Source organism: Hemicordylus capensis, chromosome 7 (assembly GCF_027244095.1).
Source record: "Hemicordylus capensis ecotype Gifberg chromosome 7, rHemCap1.1.pri, whole genome shotgun sequence".
Classification (NCBI taxonomy): domain Eukaryota; kingdom Metazoa; phylum Chordata; class Lepidosauria; order Squamata; family Cordylidae; genus Hemicordylus; species Hemicordylus capensis.
The window spans coordinates 17,996,201-18,019,781 of NC_069663.1; the positions used below are offsets into that span (position 1 = coordinate 17,996,201).

The 23,581-nt window shown below is 48.0% G+C and overlaps 1 protein-coding gene across 2 annotated transcripts in view; it reads left to right on the top strand.

Moving 5' to 3' along the window:
- THEMIS2 (thymocyte selection associated family member 2) overlaps positions 1 to 23,581 on the top strand; it is a 25,491-nt gene continuing 1,910 nt past the window's right edge. Inside the window, exons 1-5 of one of the 2 annotated variants that reach the window (XM_053266996.1) lie at positions 1 to 129; positions 13,446 to 13,586; positions 16,395 to 16,622; positions 18,019 to 19,052; positions 21,228 to 21,369. In XM_053266996.1, coding sequence (XP_053122971.1) covers positions 36 to 129; positions 13,446 to 13,586; positions 16,395 to 16,622; positions 18,019 to 19,052; positions 21,228 to 21,369 — 1,639 coding nt within the window. In that variant the 5' untranslated portion in view covers positions 1 to 35. The remainder of the gene's footprint in view (positions 130 to 13,445; positions 13,587 to 16,394; positions 16,623 to 18,018; positions 19,053 to 21,227; positions 21,370 to 23,581) is intronic. The other variant, XM_053266997.1, reaches the window with a different exon arrangement.

A 23,581-nucleotide genomic window follows, 5' to 3' on the forward strand; every position in this document is an offset into this window, starting at 1 on the left:
ACTCTGCCACAGCAGCAGAGTCCGTGCCAGGCACGATGGACTCTATTTCCTTCCAGCAGTACATCTGCAATTTGGATCCCACTTCCCTGCCAAGAGTGGTGAAGATCTGCTCTGGCGTCTACTTCCAAGGTGAGTGTTACCCAAGCCTGTATCTCTCGCTGTGTGGCCAGACTCCTCCTCCTAGGGGATGAAGGCAAGCAGCTGAGCTTCGTGGTGTGTAAAGGGCATGACAGTCCGTGAGCATGAAGAGGCAGCAGTTGAATGCAGTTCCAGGGAAGCTAGTTACAACAGACAAGGGCTTTGCACAACTACGGAGGGGTTAAGAACATAAGAACAGCCCTGCTAGATCAGGCCCAAGGAGGCCCATCTAGTCCAGCATCCTGTTTCACACAGTGGCCCACCAGATGCCGCTGGAAGCCACAGGCAGGAGTTGAGGGCATGCCCCCTCTCCTGCTGTTACTCCCCTGCAACTGGTACTCAGAGGCATCCTACCTTTGAGGCTGGAGGTGGCCCACAGCTCTCCGACTAGTAGCCGTTGATAGACCTCTCCTCCATGGAGACATCGATCAACCCCTCGCAGGGATTGGTGACCCCTGCGAGGGGATCGGATTGTATGTTTCTCAGTTCTGTGAGGGCTCCTTCAGGGACCACAACAAATCTTCCTGAAGTCCAGGGTGAAGACTCACCCTCAGTTGCCAGAAGCCTTGCAGGGAGGAGGAGACTTTATTTTATTTTATTTTTACATTTTAATATCCTGCTCTTTCTCCAAGGAGCCCAGAGCGGTGTACTTACATACTTAGGTTTCTCCTCACAAGAACCCTGTGAAGTAGGTTAGGCTGAGAGAGAAGTGACTGGCCCAGAGTCACCCAGCAAGTCTCATGGCTGAATGGAGATTTGAACTCGGGTCTCGCCGGTCCTAGTCCAGCACTCTTCCCAGAGACAGTGGCTGCCCAGTGGTGAGAGCCTGTGTGGTTGCTGTCTGCGGTTGTCAGCTTGCCAGCCTGTGTGCCCCCTAATGTGTGGGGCTGTGGCTGCCGCCCTGTGGGTGAGTCTGTGCGGGATCGGGGCCAGAGGGAGTGAGTCAGCAGGTCCTGAGGGTCAGCTGCCCAGATTAGCCATCTTTCTGGGCTTATAAAAGGGCTGCTATGCTGTGGTGGTGCTGGCAGGCCCGCCACCGGTGGGGTCACCACCAGAGGAGTGACACTAAAAGGCGTCACCCCTTTGGGGGAGCCACTTCGGGGGGCAACGAGGATGAGGGCCTGGTGGTATTTTTTGGCTTCTGTTGTTTTTTGATCCTAGGTGTTTCAGATGTGTCTTGGTCTGTCTGGGGATAGGGAGACGGGGGGGGGGGTGTCCATTGACTGTGGGGTGGCTCTTCCGGTGGTGGTGGGGAATAGAGGAAGTAAAGTTGGCAGGTCAGCGTGTTTTTACCGGGGAAGAGAAGTCAGAAGTCTATTAGCCGTTTCTCCCTCTGGCTGCCCTGCCAGCTCTTTGACCTTGGGGAGCAGTGCCAACCTCCCACGCCCTCTCGCCTTGCGCCTCTGTAATGCCAGGTCTGTCCAGAATAAGTCGGAAACCATCCACGATCTGATTCTGGATGAAAGGGCAGACCTGGTAGGTATTACAGAGACTTGGTTGGGGGAGGCTGGGGGCCCAGTCTGGTCCCAGCTTCTTCCTCCAGGGTACTTTGTTGAGGTGCTGCTCACAGGGCCACCGAGAACGAGCTCAGGCCCTGCTGGGGGAAAAAATTTTCAGGCCCCCTCCACGAGGCTCACCACCACCACCACCACCACCACCACCACCTTATAAAATGTTTAAAAATGGGGTCGGGATGAGGAGAGGGAGCAAACCCACCCTTTCCTCCTTGCCCAGAGAAGGTCATCGCCCCACCTTGGCCTCCTGCGGAAACCTGTTCTTAAGTGTCTACATGTTGAAATCTAATGTGCACAGGCGCGTTCAGCACAACAAAACCTAGTTGTGTTTTTGTTCTACCTCTTCTGTGGATTTGAGGGCTACTTGAGGCAAAAAATATAGAATGGCATGTACACGTACGGCCAGCGACATCCCCCAGGGGAATCAACATTCAAGGTGGCAGAATTTTCCGTCCAGATCGGCTCTTAGTTGTTGAGAAGCAACGGGGGAAGAAGGTGGTGCTTTCCTGCCCCACTGGTGAGCTTCCTGAAAGCCTCTGGTTTGCCACTATGGGGAGCAGGCCACTTCAATAGATGATCTGATCCTGCAAGAGTGCTCTTGTGTTCTTATATCGCTTGGGGTCAGGGGTGACTGTCGGACCTCAAGTTATTCACCCAAATTAATCTGCCAGGACCATCTGTTCTACATCTCAGGCCCTGCCATCAACTGAGATCTGGTTGGCAGGGACTCGAGGCAGGGACTTTTCAGTTGTGGCCTCTTAGCCTTGAAATGCCTTCCCAGATGAGCTTTGCCATGCTTCCTTCCTCTGGGCTTTTAAGAAACAAAAACCCAACTTTTTAGGGAGGCTTTTTAGTGTTTTATTCCAGTAAGTTTTAAATCTATGAATCTGATTTTAGCTGGGTCTAGTTTTTAATGGCATTTTATAGATCTTGAATGGTTTTCTCTGTTCTATTGTCTTTGTGGGGACACCCAGAACTGTATCATACTGTGGGGTGGGGGGGACATAAATATTTTAAATAGAGTACCTTGAGCTATGGCATGCCTAGTGATCTGGAGCTTTCCCAGAAGAGCAGGCTTTACCATGGGTTTTCTGAAAGGTTTTACTGTGAATTCGAAGTGGGGTTGTTGTTTTTTTACCCTGGATATAAATGGTGCAGTGGGGAAATAACTTGCCTAGGGAGCAAGAGGTTGCTGGTTCGAATCCCCGCTGGTATGTTTCCCAGACTACGGGAAGCACCTATATCAGGCAGCAGCGATATAGGAAGGTGCTGAAAGGCATCATCTCAGACTGCGCGGAAGATGGCAATAGTAAACCCCTCCTGTATTCTACCAAAGACAACCACAGGGCTCTCTGGTCACCAGGATTCGACACCGATTCGATGGCACAACTTTACGTTACCTAATATGTGGCTTGGCTCTGTGGTCGGAGTCGTCGGCACAACTTTACTTACCTTAACTTCACACTCTAGCGAGCAAATAAAAACCCAAATTGCGTGTGAAATGCTCCTTGATAGCCCACAGGGACTTTGGGGTAGATTTGGCTGCTATGTGAATGCACACCCTCTACTCAGATGTGAGCTAAAAGCCAGGTGTGAAAAACATAGGACCTAATATAGCCCATTTGCTGGATGACAAATATAGAATCCCACCAGTGCCTGTTTCTGGTGTTTATCATCATGTCTCTTTTTAGACTTTGAGCCCTTTGGGGACAAGACACCATCTCATCATCACCACCATGATTTTTATTCTTTTTCTGTGTAAACTGCTCTGAGAACTTATTTGTTGAAAAGCAATGTACAGATAGGTAGGTAGGGCGGAAGGGATAGATGAAGGATGGATGAAGCTGCAAGCCATTTGATCAGAGGACTTACAGCTAACATTACAGAGCGTTGCTGAGTAGTGGTTTTTATCTGTGGGATGCTATTAACGTGAAGAACGAAGAGCAGATGTCTGCTTGTGGGAGGGAACATAGACTTGTGGTAGAGAAGACAAAATGTAGTGATATCCGTCCAAACAAATTGTGGTCTATGATGAAGTCTACTCGACAGAAGTGGCATCACTTCATACTTCATATATACATGTCCTAAAAATATGCTGGGATTCCAACAGCTAGCAAGTGGAGAGGAGAGCTGGTCTTGTGGTAGCAAGCATGACTTGTGCCCTTAGCTAAGCAGGGTCTGCCCTGGTTGCATATGAATGGGAGACTAGAAGTGTGAGCACTGGAAGATATTCCCTTCAGGGGATGGAGCCGCTCAGGGAAGACCAAGGTTCCAAGTTCCCTCCCTGGCAGTATCTCCAAAATAGGGCTGAGAGAGATTCCTGCCTGCAACCTTGGAGAAGCCACTTCCAGTCTGTGAAGACAATACTGAGCTAGATAGACCAATGGTCTGATTCAGTAGATGGCAGCTTCCTGTGTTCCTTAGTGGTTACATGTGTGAGCACTGTAAGACATTTCCCTTACGGGTGGGGCACTCTGGGAAGAGCACCTGCATACTTGCCAGCATAAGGTTCCGGATTCCCTCCTGGCAACTCCACGATAGGGCTGAGAGAGAAACCCCTGCCTGCAACCTTGGAGAAGCTGCTGCCAGTCTGTGTAGACCAGTGGTTCCCAACCAGGGTTCCTCCCGATGTTACTGAACTACAACTCCCAGCACCCCCAGCTACAGTTTATTGTTAATCCCCACCACCACCACCACTGTGAGGCCACCTCCACTGCCTGGCCGAACCACCAACCTTTAAAATAATTCTAGCTGCCATGTTGAGCTGAGCACCCGCCTGTGGTGGCGGCAGGTGGAGCAGGAGCTGCCGCTGAGCCTGACCGCCTGGCACAGCGACCCTTGAGAACTGCAAGGCGCTCCAGCATGCCTGCGCAGTTCGAATCGAGCTCAATTCAAACTGTGCTGGCCCCCACGTCTGACGCGGAGGCATGGTCTGGCTCCCGAACTGAGCCACAAGGCTCCGTTTGGCAGCAGATGGAGTTTAATTCCTGAAGGGGCCCTGCAGCCCCTTTGGGAGCTAATGAAGGCTGGCGCTGTGTTCACAGTGCAGCCAGGAGCGGCTCTTAAGAGCCACTCCTGGTCACCTTTGTTTAGCTCTCGAAGGGGCTGCACGACCCCTGCAGGCGCTAGCTAGGCTAGCGCTGCATTCCCCTAAAGGCAGGGAAGATCCGCTTCTGGCAACATCGCGAATGCAGAGGCCATTTAACTCTCGAACGGGGGCCACGCGGCCCCCTCTCAGGAGCTAAACCAGCACCCTTGCGTCTGACATCAGTTGCGGTGGGGGGTGTTGGGGTCATGAGGCGCGGCCACTGCTTGGGCACGGCCCGGGTTCTTTGAACCCATTGGCCCAATGGTGGCTCCACCCCTGCTCGGTAGAAGGCAGCTTCCTGTGTTCCTATGTTCCATTGTTCACTGGTTGCGTGCTGGCGGGGGGATGTTGTGGGGACAAGGAGAACATTTGCACCCCTCAGTTCAGTGCTGGGTCTGCCATTGTGTACATGCATTTATTGTAAACATGAACCTGGGTACAAGCCCCTTCGAATAGATGGTACAGACAGGAAGTGAACATGTGAACCTAATGTAAGGATAATTGTACACGCACACAAATCTGTACATGCCTACTCTCAAAACCGGTTGGATGTGCCTCGAGCGTAGTGTGTGAACAAGCTGAGAAATCCAGCCTTGTGTACTTCCTGGAACTTCTGTCAAGCCTTCCTCTCTGGATTGGCATTCAATAGCAAGGGTGAAACAAGAATGGGGAAGCCTATTAATGCAAAGTTTCCCATCCTGTTAAACCGGGATAGGCAACACTGGCTCTCTGGCTGTTGCGGAACTGCAACTCTGCCCCTGCTAACTGGGCAAAGAGGCACCTTTTACCGTGGTGATTCTCTTTATTTAGCAGGGGGAGAGTAACTGGCCCTATCCGCCCCCAGCACAGTACTTCCAGTGACTGTTGCTGGTGTCTCTCTTATGTTTCTTTTTAGAATGTGAGCCCTTTGGGGACAGGGAGCCATCTTATTTGTTTGTTATCGCTCTTTGTAAACCGCCCCGAGCCATTTTTGGAAGGGCGGTATAGAAATCGAATTAATAATAATAACAGCTCCCATCCATACGTTGTACCGTAGACAGTTCAACAGCAGCCAGAAAGCAATGGTTACCTACTCCTTGCTTAATGGGATGGGAAACTTAGGTTTTTATGCTGGTGGTTTATACATTGCTGCTAGTCACTATATTGCCCTGATTCTCCAATCCTGCTGACATTTTTTGGCCCTATGTAAAGGAGAGATGGCCGTAAGCTGTAAATTAGAGGGGATGGGTACATAAGTTGTGTCTGAGAACTCTGAAAAGTGGGAACTGGCTACGTGCTACTGGGAAAGCAAACAGCCTGTGAGGGTGGAAACGGGAAGTTCTGCTGCTGGACTGCAGAGAGATGGGTAAGAGGAGAGCAAAACTATGCAGAACCCTGAAGAGGGGGTGGGGAGGGGAGCTGGTCTTGTGGGAGCGAGCATGAATCATCTCCTTTGCTAAGCTGGGTCTGCCTTGGTTTGTGTTTGGTGGGGTGACTACGTGTGAGCACTGTGAAATATCCATCTTAGGGGATGGAGTCATGGCTCAATGGAAGAGCCTCTGCATGCTTACATGCGGAAGGTCCCAAGTTCAATCCCTGGCAGCATCTCGAGGGAGGGCTGAGAAAAACTCCTGCCTGAAGCCCTGGAGAGCTGCTACTAGTCAAAGTCGACAGTACTGAGCTGGATGGACTTGTGGTCTGACTCGGTAGAGGATCGTTCCCTGTGTTCCTAGAATGAATGTTGGGGTCCGGAGCATGGTCTAAGGACAACACACTACAGCAGGGTTTCTTAACCATGGGTCCGCAGATGTCATTGGACTACAATTCCCATCATCCCCAGCCACAAAGGCCATGGTTGGGGATGATGGGAGTTGTAGTCCAGTGACATCTGGGGACCCAAGGTTAAGGAACCCTGCACTACAGCCACACTGTTGAAGCTAAGCAGGTCTTGCTGAAGGTCGGTGCTTGGATGGAAGACCCATGCATGCTGTCTTTGGTGGCTGGGTTTGTTGCTCGGAGTAAAGCATCTGCTTTACGTGCAGAAGCTCCCAGGTTCAATCACTGACATCTCCATGCAGGAGAAGATTCCTGCTTGAATCCTTGGAGAGCTGCTGCCAGTCAGTGTAGGACCGAGGTAAGTAAGTAAGTAAGCTTGGATCTGCAGCTGCTATAGAACTATAACTCCCATCATCCCCAGCCACAGAATTGTGGCTGGGGATGATGGGAGTTGTATTTCAACCACAGCTGGAGTGCCAAGGTTGCAAAGCAACGTAAGGGAGAGGAAAGGAACACCCAGCTGGCTTCCTTTGCATGAGGCCCGGCTACCTTATCGGCCAGTAGAGGAATCCCCTTATCTTCCCCTTGCCAAGCAGTTCAGCAGGAAGTAAACATGGCAGTGCCCACTGAACAATACTCTAAATAGAAAGCACCATCAACGTAGGGGAGAGGACAGGATGTGAAGGTTATGCAAAGGATGAAAATGCAAATTGAAAGGAGCCGTCAGGACCTTTGTTCTTGCGATGCGATGCTTTGGGTAAATATGACATTGCGAAAATATATTGGTGGGAGGAAATCGCCCAGAATAGCTTCACTCCAAGTTGGTAGCCTTACAGATCACCCTGGACAGTCTAAGTGCTGCAATTGTAATTTAAAATGGGATGTGGGGAGGAGAGAGGAACCGGTCAGAGGAGGAACCTGGGAGGACAGCACTCAAAACACTGTGGTGACCTTGCAAGAGGCTAGCAAGTATCATGTTTGGGTTGTCCATCAAATGGGAACCAATGTATGTTGCCCATACCATACTGGAGGTTTTGTTCTGAATGTCGCAGAGGTAGCAAAAGCACTGTTATGATTGGGCAGAGGGGATTCCGTATGCAGATTATGAGAGAGGGTCAGCTGGGTGAAACTGTTACTGGTTGAAAGATGCGTTTTAGGTAGCTCTGGGTAAAGAAAAGAAGTGCTATATTGATTTCGAACAGGAATGAAACCTTGATGGTGGTTTATCCTGTGTGGTATCTTTTACTGTCAATTCCCATGTGAAGACGGAAGGGTTGTCATGAGACTGCACAGCTGCTACCCAGAGATGCTCGAGGGATAAGGGTGAAGGCTGAAAGTTTCCTTGAGTGGTAGCAGTGGCTGATTATCCAGCTATAAACATCTCAAAACCTCATCTTGAGGTGTCATAGCTGGTTCCAAAGAAAACAGGTTGCTTTTAGACAGGCTGCCTCGGCCCCTACATTTATAAAAGTGGGATCATGCAGGCTGACCTAACAGGGTTGTTGTAAGGATTACAGACTTGTATTCCTCACCGAGGGAATAAAAATTAAGGGACCATTCAGTTAAAAAAAAGCAAGAAGTTCTGGTAAGAACTAATCTGCCTAGTTTCCTTTTGCTATGATCTTAATTGATAACTACCATCTTCACAAGTTCGCACACTTTTGGCTCAAACTTTCACTCCTCTGCCATCTTGAATTGGGGTGAATGACATCATCACAAAGTACACCAGTGAGGTGTCCCTATCTGTCCCTGCAACTGTACCAGATTTGGTCCAAATTGTTTAGGCTACTCCTGGCTCAAACGTTTTTGCGTCCGCCATCTTGAATGGGGTGGATAACATAATCACAAACTACGCTGTTGAGGTATCCCTATGTGTCACTACAACTGTACTAAATTTGGTTCAAATCGGTTCCCACATCCACCACAAACATTCACTGGTCCACCATCTTGAATTAGAGTGGATGACATAATGACAAACTATGCCGTTGAGATGTCCTTCTATGTCCCTACAATAGTACTAAATTGGGTCCAAATCAGTCCAGCCATTGCGAAGTCGGTAGGGAGGCAGAGCTGGGTGGTCTCATAAGATAAATATGAGATCTTCAAAATAGGGGCCATACAGGCTGACCTTACCCTTCCATAAGGCAGGGTAAGGTGATCGGCTCAGGAACAAGAAGGCCAAACCACAGCTACCAACACCACCCTTCTTCATCGCCCTGAGGCACACAGTTCACTTTCCCTTCCTCATCCTGCTGGGACCCACTTCTTCTCCCACATCTAGCTTGAGCAAGGAATGCCCCAGTCACCACTGTCTGGCTTGGTGGCCTAGTCTGAGAGTGCTGAGCACCTGCCCACAGACAGCAGAGGCATCATATTGTTCTTCGCCTCGGGTGGAAGTAAGTCTTGGGGCCCTTGAGCAGAGGAAGGAGAGCTGGTCTTGAGGCAGCAAGAATGAATTGTCCCCTATGCTAAGCAGGGTTTGCCTTGGTTTGCATATGAATGGGAGACTACATGTGAGTACTGTCTGCTCTAAGGTATTCCTTAAAGGATGGGGCCTAGCTCAGTGACAGAGTTATCTGCATGCTTGCATGCAGAAGGTCCCAGGTTCAACCCCCAGCATCTCCAGGTAGGGCCAGGAGAAACGCCTGCCTGAAACTTTGGAAAGCTGCTGCCAGTAAGTGTAGACAATACTCAGTATAAGGTCCACCTTCCTATGGTCCACCTCTGGTTGGAAGCAAAACAGATTCCCTCTCCAGAAAAACATGAGTGAGGCATACGACGAATATTTATATACCACTTTTCAACAAAAGTTCCCAAAGCATAGATATAAATACAAACATAGATATAAATAATAAGATGGCTCCTTGTCCCCAAATGGCTCACCATCTTAAAAAAAAGAAACATAAGATAGAAACCAGCAACAGCCACTGGGGGGATGATAGGGCCACTTGCTCTCCCCCTGCTAAATTAAAGAGTACCACCACTTTTAAAAGGTGCTTCTTTGCTCAGTTAGCAGGGGGCATGAGTACTGTAGCGAATTAAAACCTTTGTCTCAGAGCAAGCTCACGTGAAGGAAAGAAATGCTGAATCATCCCTGCTGTGCTGCCTGGCTAGGCTTTTCCTAAAACTATTCTATATTCCTGGTAGGTTTCAAATGCTACCGCTGCCACCCCTCTTATCAATAGACCTCAAACCTCCCAGTGATTGGAGTGGAATCCCAGGGGAAACTCTCTTTATTTTGCTATTGAATAAGTACAAAATCTTCCACGTGCAAGCCTACATGTGGTGAAAAAACTGATAGTTGCTGAACTTTTGAGGATGTGTTTGGACCAGAGGAATCCCCCTTCAGGCCCCCTTTTTTATTGAGTTAAAAACTAACTTGGAGGCTTGTAAAAAGAATTTTTAAAAACCCAGTTTTATTCAATTACTACAGACTGCTTCCGTCTGAGGCTTTATCAGCTTTAAATACAGTTAAGAATACTTAGTAGGATTGCAAAATAGGTTGTCTTAATACATGCTTAAATGTTTACAAAGGCTTTTGCAACTCCATAGGTAAGGTGGGCATAGGCTAGTGTTTCTTATTTTAATTACGTTACAGGTAAACAATAATAGAACAGTATTAGGAATAGGCAAAAGTACACACACCAAAGCAATATAATATCCCTAATGCAAAGTCTGACTAAACAAACTTTTCTCTAGACTAAACTTCCCAAAGCCATAAGCTCTGGCTCCTTGCCTTGAACTCATAGGAACATAGGAAGCTGTGATATACTGAGTCAGACCATAGGTCCATCTCGCTCAGTATTGTCTACACAGACTGGCAGCAGCTTCTCCAAGGTTGCAGGCAGGAATCTCTCTCAGCCCTATCTCGGAGAATCCAGGGAAGGAACTTGGAGCCTAGATGCTCTTCCCAGAGCGGCTCCATCCCCTAAGGGGAATATCTTACAGTGCTCACACTTCTAGTCTCCCTTTCTTATGGAACCAGGGTGGATCCTGCTTAGCTTAAGGGGACACATCATGCTTGCTACCACAAGACCAGATCACCAAATGCCTGATGAGAATTCAAGCTTCCTGCCCTCCTGTCTTTCAAGGATCTGCAGTGTTATTCTCCTGCAGCCAACCTCCGTAGCCACATGTCCTCCTGAGCACCTCCAGCCTAGCTTCTCTTCTAACAAAGAACTTCCTTCTTCAGGGCAACAGCTCTCTAGGTCCCACCCCCCTGGTGTGCTGATTGGATGAGCCCTGGAGTTCACCAGCCTGTCAGTCAAGACAGGGTTCACTTCCTGTTACCTCTTTAGAGAGGGGAGGCTGGTCTCTACAGGTATCTATCTGTCCAACAATAGTGTAGCCACCATTGGATGGACAAGTGTCCCTGGGTCGTCGGTGTCCAGGGGCCACCAGGGCACTCCCTCCACCCCACCAGGCAACCCATCACTGCCGCCCCCCCCCTCCGGCACCCAGCCAGAGCACAAAGCACTTGGAAAGTATGTCCATACTCCAGGGCTGACCACACACCCCGAGTCAGCATGTGCATGCTTCCGATACCAGCTTAGGGGGTATGGCAGGGGTGTGACAGAAGCAGCTGGTCCCAGGGCTGCCGCTGGCCTCCCTATGACTTTACTGTCCAAATATTCTGTATGACAGACTGATGAAAACTATTTTGTAATTTCCTCCTTTTTTTATCAAGCTTTTCACACCTTTGCCATCTAGTCGTCCTACTTCCGTGCCTAGTTTCCTGCTTCTGATATGTATGAGGAAATGTTTACTGTGTGTTTGAATGTCTTTTAATCTACTTCTCACATTTCTCCTAATATAGACTCAGTTTTCTGGTACACGTTCCTGGCAGATTAGTACCTCTATCTTGTCTTTTGGGGGTGTTTTGGGGGAAAAATTAGAGTGGCCTATTTATCTTCCTCTTGGTCAGTAATAGTTACTGACCAAGTAATTATGATCTAATTATTTAATTAGATATTGTTTTAATTGTGTTTTTAATAGTTGTAATGTTTAAAATTTTAATTGTTGAAATGTTTTAATATTTTTATTGGTTGTTTTTATTGTTTTGTTGTAAACCACCCAGAGACTTGCGTTTTGGTCGGTATACAAATGTGTTAAATAAATAATTATTTTTTTTAAATTGTTTATTGTTAAATTTATATACTGCCTTTCATGAAAAACAATCCCAAGGTGGTGTATAATAAATAATAGGACTGTGGTGGTGATCCACTTAGCCAAGCGCTCTGAAGCCAACACACAGCAGGCCATGCAGAGTAAAGGAATCCCCACAGCTAGGGATGCCAGCTTTTCAGACAACCTCTGTAGCTGTGCCATTAGTGGCAACATGAGCTGCAGCATTGAGCAGGCAATAATGTTGATTTCCACTGCATGGGGGTAGAAAGCACAGCAGCAAGGACTGCTTTAAAAAGTTGGCAACTCCAAGTATGTAGGCTGGCAGATAGGAGCTTTTAGCAGTTTAATAGTGGAAGTGGTGGAGAGCTGGCCAAGTTTTCCCAGTGGGGGTAACTGGGGTGCTTAAGGTACATAATGTATGAAATGCTGGCAGAGGGCATGTCTTCTGGTTTTTGACTGATGCTGGGAGCATCCTTGCTGGGAGAAATAGCCATGGGGGTGGGGTGGGTGCTACCTAGATCATTTGAGGCAGAGGGAAAGGGTTAATGCCCGTCCATTCATTGGACCTGATCCCGATCTTGGCCCCTCTCCCTCTGTGGCTGCTATTTACATTCTCTGGGATGGTCTATGTCAGGGGTTTTCACACTTGTAGTCCAACAACATTTGGGGACGCAACTCCCATGGAGAAGATGGTGTAGAATCTAAGGGAAAGAGTTGTAGTACGCAAGGACAAGGCAGTGGAGTGGAATCAGGAATATTAATAGTTTAATGAAATAGATATTATGTACGGAGAGGCCATTGCAGACTGCTTTTCCCATGCTCTTGCTGCTGGCTGTTTATTAGCCCCGCCTCAACTCCAGGACTGGAATACGAGTAACTAAAAACCCCATTCAAAGGCTGGCCTAGATCCAGGAATGGATTCACAATGGATGGGAGCTATAGTCCAACATCTGGGGACTCAAGTTTGAGAACCCTGGTCTAAATGCATCATAGCTGCTTTCTGTTTCACTTTTGCTGCTTCTCCTTTTGCATCACACTCCCATCTTAACCAATTTCCACTCCCCGCACTTGCCTCCACCCTCAAAAACAGTACAAAATCTAAAATTTCTGCGTCATGTTGTAGCAAATGTGTCTCTGTAGAGGTGTCTCTGTGTCGGCAGACGTTGCATTGACATGTTTCATTCAAATCAAATCAGCTGTCATCCAGGTAAATACTCTGAAAGTCTGTGTGTGTAAGTAAACTGTGACAGGCACAGTTTCCAGAACCTGGCATTTCTTGCCTTTATATGAATTATAAAAGAAAATGTTTTCAATTATTATAGGGCTAAATTAACTATTCTAGTTCCCCACACTGTGTCTAGTTATAGACACACGGTTCTGTAACAGCAGCAAATATTTATATACCGCTTTTCAACAAAAGTTTCCAATGTGGTTTACATAGAGAAATAATAAAAACATAAATAAGATGTACGGTTTTCTGGAAAACATTGGTAGTAAATCGGTTCTTTTGAGGCATAAGTTTGTTTATTTGTTTATTTATATTCTGCTCTTTCTCCCAGGGGCTCAGAGCAGTTTGCATGGTTATGTTTATCCTCACAAGAACCCTGTGAGGTAGGTTAGAATTAGTGGGGTTTTGTGTTATACAATTCCCTTTCTTTTGTGGTGATGATCAACTATCATCCAGATAAATACTCTGTGTGTCTCTGTGTGTAAGTAATCTGATTCTTTTGTTAAAAATCAACAACTTTTATCCACTCTTCCAGCAGTTGGCAGTTTCTTCTTTAGCCTGGATGCTGATCTTTTCTCTCTCTGTGTGTCCACAGGGTCTGTTTATGAAATCTTGGGCAGTGAATGCTGTTTATCAACAGGAGACCTCATGAAGATCGTAGATGTTCAGCTCCAGAAAGTCACCTGTGAAAATATGGAGAACGGGCACATGTTTGATCTGCCGCAGGATTTCAAAGGTGCGTGCAGGCTTGGACTTCTGTGTTTCCTCGTACACTTACACAGCTTGTCTGTGAGTTGACGGAATGCCAGAGAACATTGGCTTCAAAGCCCCTGCTCATCAACTCTCACGCTGGCTTTAGGCAAGCTGTTCTTATAATTATAGAGCTTCAGCTTTCCAATATGCTCAATAGGGGTAGCATACCTTACAGCAGGAGTGGCTCTTGGATCCCCAGATGTTGTGAGACTAAAGCCCGACAAGAGGAGAAACTCCAGAGCAGCGATTCCCAACCAGGGTTCCTCCAGATGTTGCTGAACTACAACTTCCATCATCCTCAGCCACAATAAATTGTAGCTGGGGCTGATGGGAGTTGTAGTTCAGCAACATCTGGCGGTGCCCAGGTTGGGAACCCCTAGTCTGAGGGAGCATAAAGATAAAGTAATTAAAGCAATTAAGACAATTAATGAGTCTCCTACCTAAATGGCTGCACTGGCTTCTACTGCTTGTTCTAGCGCAGAGTGAGTGAATGAGGTGTCTTTAAACAAAGGAGGCCTTTTAAAATAACTCATTCAAGTATATGCCATGTACATATGAACATAGGAAGCTGCCTCCTATTGAGTCAGAAGGCGTAGCTATAATTGAGCGAAAGGGTTCAAAGAACACGGGCCCCCAGCTCCTGAGGGCCCTCCAACTCCACCCCTCCCTATTTTCTTCATTATCTCCCTCACTCTCGGGGGCCACCAGAGAGAGGGATGAACATGGGCCCTCTCTCCCCTAGCTACGTCCCTGGCCGACCATTGTTCCATCTAGCCTAGACAGGCTGGCAGCGGCTTCTCCAAGGTTGCAGGCAGGAATCTCTCCCAGCCCTATCTTGGAGATGCTGCCAGGGAGGGAACTTGGAACCATCTGCATGCAGACGCTCTTCACAAAGCAGCCCCATCCCCCTAAGGGGAATATCTGACAGCACTCACATGTCATCTCCTCTTCCATTGCAATCCAGGGCAGACCCTGCTTAGCAAAGGGGACCATTCAAGCTTGCTACCACAAGACCAACTCTCCTCCCATCTTCCTGTTGTGAGTTTGCATCTGCTACCTTGGGCTTAGCTCCTTTGAATCAGGAAGGTGATTGCCAAGATGGGAGTGGAGAGACAGATTGATTTGATTGATTAAGTGCCGCCCAGTTTGTGTCGACTCTTAGCGACCACATAGATGGATTCCCTCCAGAATGATCTGTCTTCAACTTGGCCTTTTAAGGTCTCTCAGTGGTGCCTTCATTGCTGTCATAATCAAATCCATCCACCTTGCTGCTGGTCATCCTCCTCTTCTCTTTCCTTCAACTTTTCCCAGCATTATGGACTTCTCAAGGGAGCTGGGTCTTCGCATAATGAAAGACATAGCAAGAGAGGGTCAAAGCTGACCTGCAAATGAGGCTACAGGATGGGTTACTGGCCACCTCCACTGGCCCATCACTGCCAGACGCCCCCTTCACAGCAGCTGCTGCTCCCCTCCTCCCGCTCCCACATTTGGCCTTTTCAACAGCCAGGGTGGGAAGGGAAGAAAATCAAGCATGGAGGAGAAGCATAGAGTGCTGGGCTAGAGTGTCGCTGGACGGTGGTGTGGTTGGCATGGGTTAAAACCCTACCCCGATGCCATAGCCCTGATTCTCATTTTAAAACGTAGGCAAAAGCATGGACTTGATATAATGTGTACTTTGACCCTGTGTCTCCCATTCCTGCAAAGAAACGAGTTTTATCAGTATTCATTGGGATAGAGGCTAAGATGTGTGACTGCAGCTGGTAACGTGTATATTCTGCATGTGGACTGGATGGTTTTGTCCATAGATGCCTTGGGGGTCAGATTGCCCTTTGCAGAACTTTAGCTGTCCCCCAAACATGGGGGGGGTTTCCATAATTACAGGGAGAAAAAGAGAGAGGAAATAGGAAATGTTTCCACCAGTGCTCCTCCTGGCGACCTGGCAACCCTCCTGAAGTCCATGGGTCAGGCCCCCAAATTTTGCCCATCAGGACCATCTCAGGGTATGAATGCTCATCGTGATTTGGGGCAACATCAGTTCCCCTGGAGATGGAAAATGGGTGGTGGCATTTTTCTGCTTACAGCTTTCTCTGTGTTATCACCCCATTCCCCCCCCCTCTTATCCCAAATGATTAGGGGTGAAATTGCAGTCACCCTATTTTTGCAGTCATTTTGGCACAGAGCAAACAGCTAAGGTAACAATGAACGAAGTGTTGTCCTCTCTTCCTTTTGGAGGACATTCCTGCCCATTTGTAGGTCCATTCCTCTGACAACACTGATAAAGATTTTATAGCAGTTGGTGTTTTTAAAACTATGAAAAGCTTTTAAAAACACGATTTCAGATTTGGCCTCTGCAGGCCTGTTGCTCAGGACAATAAAAGCTTAATTACACACAGGCACATAGGAAGCTGCCTTCTACCGAGTCAGACCCTTGGTCCATCTAGCTCAGTATTACCTGCACTGACTGGCAGCAGCTTCTCCAAGGTTGCAGGCAGGAGTCTCTCTCAGCCCCATCTTGGAGATGCCGGTGGGGGGGACACTTGGAACCTTCCACATGCAAGCATGAAGACGCTCCTCCCAGAGCAGCCCCATCCCCTAAGGGGAATATCTTACAGTGCTCACACATGTAGTCTCCCATTCAAATGCAAACCAGGGTGGACCCTGAACGTATTGCAATGCCTCTTTTCCATCTGTCAACTATCACCATGAAGATTTGTCCCTCCAGATGGTGCCCACCATTCCAGCTGGGTCATATACTACTGACAGTAACCCTCTGCTCTTGAAAAATCCACAGGTCTTTTTCAGCCCATTCCAGAAACGCCAGGTGGTACCCAGAAGAAACCCTTCTCTCTGAACCCCTTCTCGACCCAGAGCAAAACCGCAGAGTTCTGTGGGCGACTGTACAGTCTCCAGGAAGTCTTGCGGTCCGCTGCTGTGCGGCAGAAGAGGCTGTCGTGTCTCGAGATTGGCAGGAGCGAGTTCCAGCTCTACCCTGTGTACAAAGTGAAAGCAATCATGCACTGTACGTATCACCTGAACTGGGCTTCCTTGTGGCTGGGAATTGCTAGTCAAATCAGGGGGTGTCTAGACCTGCCTTTGCAGGGAGGCAAGCGTGCATGTGCGGACATGCTTGCATGTGTAGGGCTTTCTTCTGATACCACAGGACTTCTGTGTCAGTTACTCCCCTGCTGCTAACTGAGTGAAGAGGCAGCTTTTTAAAGTGGCGATTCCCTTCATTTAGCAGGGGGAGAGCAACTGGCCCTATCCACCCCCAGCACCGCATCCTTCCAGGGGCTGTTGCTGGTGTCTATCTGATGTTTCTTTTTTAGAGTGTGAGCCTTTGGGGGCTGCTTTGGGAACTTCTGTTGAAAAGTGGTATATAAATATTTGTCGTATTCAAATTGTATGTGACAAAAACAGGCAGCGGTCTGGCACTCCACTGTGACAGACCAGGACTTGGGCTCTGCCATGGAGGCTGGTGCAGCTGAAATGCTCCTCCAGACAAACTAATTCCTTGCACTGGGGCAGCCTTTTCATGAGGCAAGGTGAGGCAGTCACCTCAGGCGGCAGATTCCTGGGCTGCCAGCAGGGCAGCAAAATGTAATGAGGAGTATGCCTCTCGTCATACTCCCTGCAAGAAGCACAAGGAGAAAAGGCGAGGCTGCTGGCAACCTGCCCTCCTCCCTGCACTTCCAAAGCTTGCAAGAGCAGGGAGGGGGCACTGGCATGGGACAAACTAGGATCCTTGTTTGATCACTGATTCTAGTTTGATCATAGATCTAATCCGAATTTCAAGTTTTACAAAGGGATTTTCATTGAAAGTCATTTCTAATGCAAATAGGCTTACTGCGGATAACTGTTAAAAATTAGAATATTTGTTTTTCATTGCATTTTTGCCACGTTAGGGCCATGTTAGCCCCTGCTAACAGGGATCCATCTTATTTATTTATTATTTCTCTGTGTAAACCGCCCTGAGACATTTTTGGAAGGGCGGTATAGAAATTGAATAAATAATAATAATAAGTTGAAAAAGGCTTTACTACTACTTCCTTGTTTGTTTTCATGCAAAAAAGCCTTTTCCTCCAAGTTGTACTTGCTTTTCATTTAAAATTATTTCTCATGCAAATAGGCTTCTTGCTGAAAATAGTTGTCATTAGGATGTTAGTTTTTTCGTTGCATCTTTACCAAGTTAAAAAAAAACTTTATTTTGTGTTTTTCATGTTCATCCATTTTGTTCATCCAACAAAACTCACACACACACACACACACACACACACACACACACACACTCTCACCCTCGTAAGCTTGTCATCGCTGGCTTCAGCATGTTGTAATCTGGCCTTGACTGGTAAGCAAGTGTGTGTTTAGGGGTGTCCACCCCAGGAGCCCCCTTGACCATGTGGTGCTTTCTTCTCCAGTTCGAAACGGCGTGGTGAAAATTGACTCGACGCTGGATGTTGAGGTGGTCGATGTCACTGAGGAGTCTCGTGACGTCTACTTTATCAAGCCGTTGATGCTGAGTGAGGTCCTGCTATCGGATCACAGGCTGCCGGTGGAGGCCGAGATCCTTGAGGCACCGGAACTCCCAATTGCTTTCCAAAGTGACTGGGTTTCCTGCCTCTCTAAGGGCTGTAGGGTCCATATCCACAGCAAAGGGTCATCGAGGCAAATCCTAGCCTCCTCCCAGCAGGGCAAGAAAGGGGCCTGCCACTACTTCCTCCTCTCCAGCAGCTACAAAGGGACCTTTCGCCGATGCCCACGCAAGTTCAGCTCCACCACGGAGTTGGCTCTCAGCCTCGGCCCGGCCAGGAAACTGCAGGTGGTGGTCACAAAGGACCACAACAGCAGCGAGGAGATGCCACTGTTCACTGTCGGGGACCGGCTAAGAGTCCTGAGCCTTGCCAGGGCAGACAATCCTTCCGGCATGGACATGCTTGTGTGCTGCAGGGACAATGGAGAGGAGGAGGAAGAGGAGGAGCAGGTCCGGCTGCCTCTCTTCTTGGAAGCTGGCTTTGTGGAAGACCTCAGAGACAACAAGAAGTATACTCTCAGTGAAGTTGTGCAGGAGCTCCAGCTCCCCTGCGAAGTCAAGGTGGTGCCCAAGGATGCTGCTGACCCTCTAGGCAGTGTCTCCATCCTGAGGCTGGAGGCCCAGATCAAAGAACACTGTCTCCTGGTCAGCTTGGCCAACGAGCCGTCCCTTGCCTTTGAGATTCCTCCAAAGTGGATGGACGTGCCTCTTTTCTTCACCGAAGGCTCGGAGAAGCCCTCACCTCCCACCAGCTGCTCCAAGGTGGAGGAGCTGAGTGAGGCCTTTTATTATCACTTGCTGAAGCTGCTGCCCAGCAACGTGCCTCCGCCTCCAAGGCCCCCTAAGCGGAGGGATTCCAAGCTCAACAATTGCCCCGAAAAGCCCGGAGAAAGGAAGACTAGTGCAGCGGAGATCTCTAAGGTAAGGGGTAATGGAAATGAGGGCAAAAGAGAGAAAAGGAATATGGCTATGGGATCCTGATATGTAAAACATAAATATTAGTATTGCAAATAAAGTCCACCAATTTAAATATTTTTGGCTACATAACAAGGCGTGCCTTCTTGGGCAGCAGATTAAAAAGAAGTGTTAAGTACTTAGGAATTCATGAGTGGCAAGCATCTGCTTGGGAGAGGTAAGCCTTGGGAGAGGCATTCCCAATTCCACTTGGGAGGAATGACTCTTCTGCTACCACTGCCACCTCCTTCCTACTCTCACTTCGCTTATCTCCGCTGCCAGCATTACTTGGCCGGCTTTTTGTGGCGGAGTGATGGGACGCTTCCTTTCTTGCGCAAGCAAGAGGTATCCCTAGAAGAATTAAAGTTATTCCTAGATCAGGAGTAGGCAACATGCGAGTCTCAAGGGGGTGCTGAACTACAACTCCCATTACCCCCAGCCACAGTTTATTGCAGCTGGGGGTTATGGGAGTTGTAGTTCAGCAACATCTGGAGAGCTACACTTTGCCTACCCCTGCCCTAGAAGGAACAGAGGGTGCTTCTGCTGCAACTTTCGTCCATTTTATAACCAAATGCGAGATGTATAAAGACCTCTGTGCAACGTATATCCATCCGTTGTTAGCTTCAAAGACAGAAGATTCTTCTCAAAAAACATTGTTGTTTTTTGCTAAGGCATAGCAGTGAAGAAGATCACATTTTGGGCAGCAAATTTTCTTGCTAAAGCATTGTACGTTCCAAGCTATAAGAACAGCCTTGCTGGATCAGGCCCAAGGCCTATCTGGTCCAGCATCCTGTCTCACACAGTGGCCCACCAGATGCCTTTGGGAAGCCCACAGGCAAGAGGTGAGGGCATGCCCTCTCTCCTGCTGTTGCTCCCCTACAACTGGTATTTGGAGGCATCTTGCCTCTGAGTCTGGAGGTGGCCTATAGCCCTCAGACTAGTAGCCATTAATAGACCTGGCCTCCTAAAGATAATACTATGGATTACTGTGGATCATTATAGTGTGTTTGGTGTTTCACTGATATCACAATGTCTGTAATTAATATGCAATGTTTTTTAATGCTCAGTGTGTAAGGCTTGTTTTCTTGGTGAATTTTGTATAACGGTAAACTGCCGTTATACCATAAACCCATATACCAATATTACCATAAATCATGTTGACACAGGCATGAGTGACCTAAAAAGAAAAGAATGCTATTTTCCCTTCAGAACTATTATGTTACTGTAGGTAAATTAGATGGATTAAATGCCACAGAATGAGTTGACTTCATTCATTCATTCATTCATTCGAGGAGACTGGTCTTGTGGTAGCAAGCATGACTTGTCCCCTTAGCTAAGCATAGTCTGCCCTGGTTGCATATGAATGGGAGACTAGAAGTGTGAGCACTGTCAGATATTCCCCTCAGGGGATGGAGCCACTCTGGGAAGAGCAGAAGGTTCCAAGTTCCCTCCTTGGCTTCTCCAAGACAGGGCTGAGAGAGATTCCTGCCTGCAACCTTGGAGAAGCCGCTGCCAGTCTGTGAAGACATTACTGAGCTAGATGGACCAATGTCTGACTCAGTATATGGCAGCTTCCTATGACTAAGGCTTTATTAATCCAGTGACGTGGGTCTATCTGTACATCTCTCCCACATCCTACAGTCAGAAATCCAGCAGAGTAAATCATGCCCATTTAAAGAATGATGAGGTTAGTCTTTAAGTAATGAGGTTACTCTTTGAGGTTTAGGTTTTATGAAGGTATACCTGAAGGACTGGACCACTATCACAGAAACTGGGTTCTGCAAGATGTAGCCAGGCTCTGGAGCATGTCAAGGGAAGAGATGATAGAGACAGCAGAAGAAGGTCCCAGGACAATAGAAGGAGGGATTTCTTGAGGGCCTGTGGGGTCAACTTAATGAAGATGATGGAAATGAATTCCTTCCACTCACCTGAAGCCAACAGTGGGCAGCCAGTTAAGTAGGCATGTCTGAAATGTGATCAAATGTCAGGTTCCCCCTCCATCCCAATCTAAGGCATTTAGTATCCAGCGGCTGGAGACTATCAGGTTTGCCACCCCTGATCTAGGACCTCTTATCTACTAAGAGCATCTTCCAATATTGTGCTCAGAATAAAGACTAACTGTTCTGTGTTTCTCTGTACCAGCCGCCTTTTAGAGAGTCAAAGTCTCAAGAATCTGCAAAAACAGGAGCGCGTCAGGATTCTCTGAGATATCCAAACCAGTACACCATCCAATATGGACCACAAAGGCCCCCGAAGCCCACCAAACCTTGCTTCCAAGTCACAGGTATGGTGATCAGTTCTCCTTCTCTTACAGCAGTTGCATTAGAGCAGGCCTGCTCAACTTCGCCCTGCCGGCTGTCTTTGGACTACAACTCCTATAATCACCAGCCACATTGGCCAATAGCCAGGGATGATGGGAGTTAACATAAGAACATAAGAACAGCCCTGCTGGATCAGGCCCAAGGCCCATCTAGTCCAGCATCCTGTTTTGCACAGTGGCCCACCAGATGCCGCTGGAAGCCACAGACAGGAGTTGAGGGCATGCCCTCTCACCTGCCATTTCTCCCCTGCAACTGGTTGTAGGCCAGCATCTGCAGGAGGGCTGAAGTTGTGTGCTGCCCTGCATTAGAGCAAAGCTGCCCAACTTCAGATCTCCAGCTACTGCTGGACGACAACTCCCATCATCCCTATTGGGCACTGTGGCTGGGGAAGATGGGAGTTGTAGTCCAACAACTCATGCAGGACTGAAGTTGTGCCAGACCTGCATTGAAGGCACCAGTTCCTGAAACTTGAGATCAAGTCTTTTCCCCAGACCAGAGCGTTTGCTCAGTGTATTTCAGAAAAGGCATATGGTCCATGAGCCCATTCCACACATTTTGGCCATTGGAACCATCTCAGGGGGACAAATACTTATAGTGACTTTTGGCAATGTCTACCCCACTAAAGATGGAAAATAGGTGATAGCATCTATACATAGTAATGTGTGTGTGAAATTTGTGAAAGCTTTTAGAACACCATTGCAAATTTGGACGCGGCAGGCCGGATGATAAGGGCATTAAAAGCACAATAACCGATTGGAAGCGGAGAGTATTGCAATGGCATTGCCTTCCCCCCACATCTCTAGGGATGTAGATCTTAACACAAATCACAATGAGCACTTACCCCACCAGATGGTACCGACCGCCTCAGTTGGTTCACCTGCAACTGTATTCTTGCTACAGGAGGCCTGAATCCATCCTTTGTATTCAGTAGGTGTCCTTCCCTACCCATCTCTTTAGAGCAGGCCTGCACGACATAAGGCCTGGGGGCCGGATTCGGCCCGCAGGGACTATTTTACTGGCCCCCAGGTATCCTGCAGCAGCACAGGAGGTGGAAACTGCCTTACAGCGCCATCCTGTGCATGCTTTCTTGGAAATATGCTCCATTGGTGTGCCCAGTGGGTCTTACTCCCATGAAAGCATGCCTAGCATTGCTGCCTGAGAGCAATAACAGTTTAGGGAGAGGAGAGAACTTGGCGTTTGTTTGGGGATGGCATGCTCTCTAGCAGCCCCACTGGTTGAGCAGGGACAGGACCTATTCTCTGGCCACTATCCTTGGCTGAAACTATGGGTCCATTGACAGGGGGAATAGATCCATAAGTAACTAATAATATTTTTAATTTTAATGTAAGCATGTGCTAAAAACTGACCTCTGCCCCTGCATGCCAAGTTATAGATGGTTCTGGCCCACTAGGGCATTTGAGTTGTGCAGCCCTGCTTTAGAGCATCAACCCCTGCTAACTTGGCAAAGAGGCACCTTGTAAGGTGGTGATTCTTTTATAGGAGGGGAAGAGTAACTGGCCCTATCCACCCCCAGCACAGTACCTCCAGTGACTGTTACTGGTGTCTAGCTTATGTTTCTTTTAGATTGTGAGCCCTTTGGGGACAGAGACCCATCTTATCTTATTTATTATTTCTCTGTGTATTCCCTGAGCCATTTTTGGAAAGGTGGCATAGAAATCATATTTATTTTTATTTTTATTATTATTATTATTACTATTATTATTAATCATCATCATCATCATCTTCTGAGGCCCTGTTCTGTTTGCAGTTGTGGTGAATATATTGGGGGACTCCTCCGCGGGAGACCCACTTAACTCCTTTGCTGGTAGCGTTATGCTAGTGAGGAGGAGAGCTGGCCTTGTGGTAGCAAACACGAAGTGTCCCCTTTGCTAAGCAGGGTCTGCCCTGTTTTGCACTTGAAGGGAGACTACATGTGAGCACTGAAGATATTCCCCTCAAGATGAAGCTGCTCTGGGAAGAGCATCATCTGCTTGCTTGCATGCAAAAGGGTTCAAGTTCCCTCCCTGGCATCTCCAACATCAGGTTGAGACTCCTGCCCATTACTTTGGAGAAGCCACTGCCAGTCTATGCAGACAGTACTGAGCTAGATAGACCAATGGCCTGACTCTGAATATGGCAGCTTCCTATGTTCCTGTGACTTTTTTGCACTTTCTT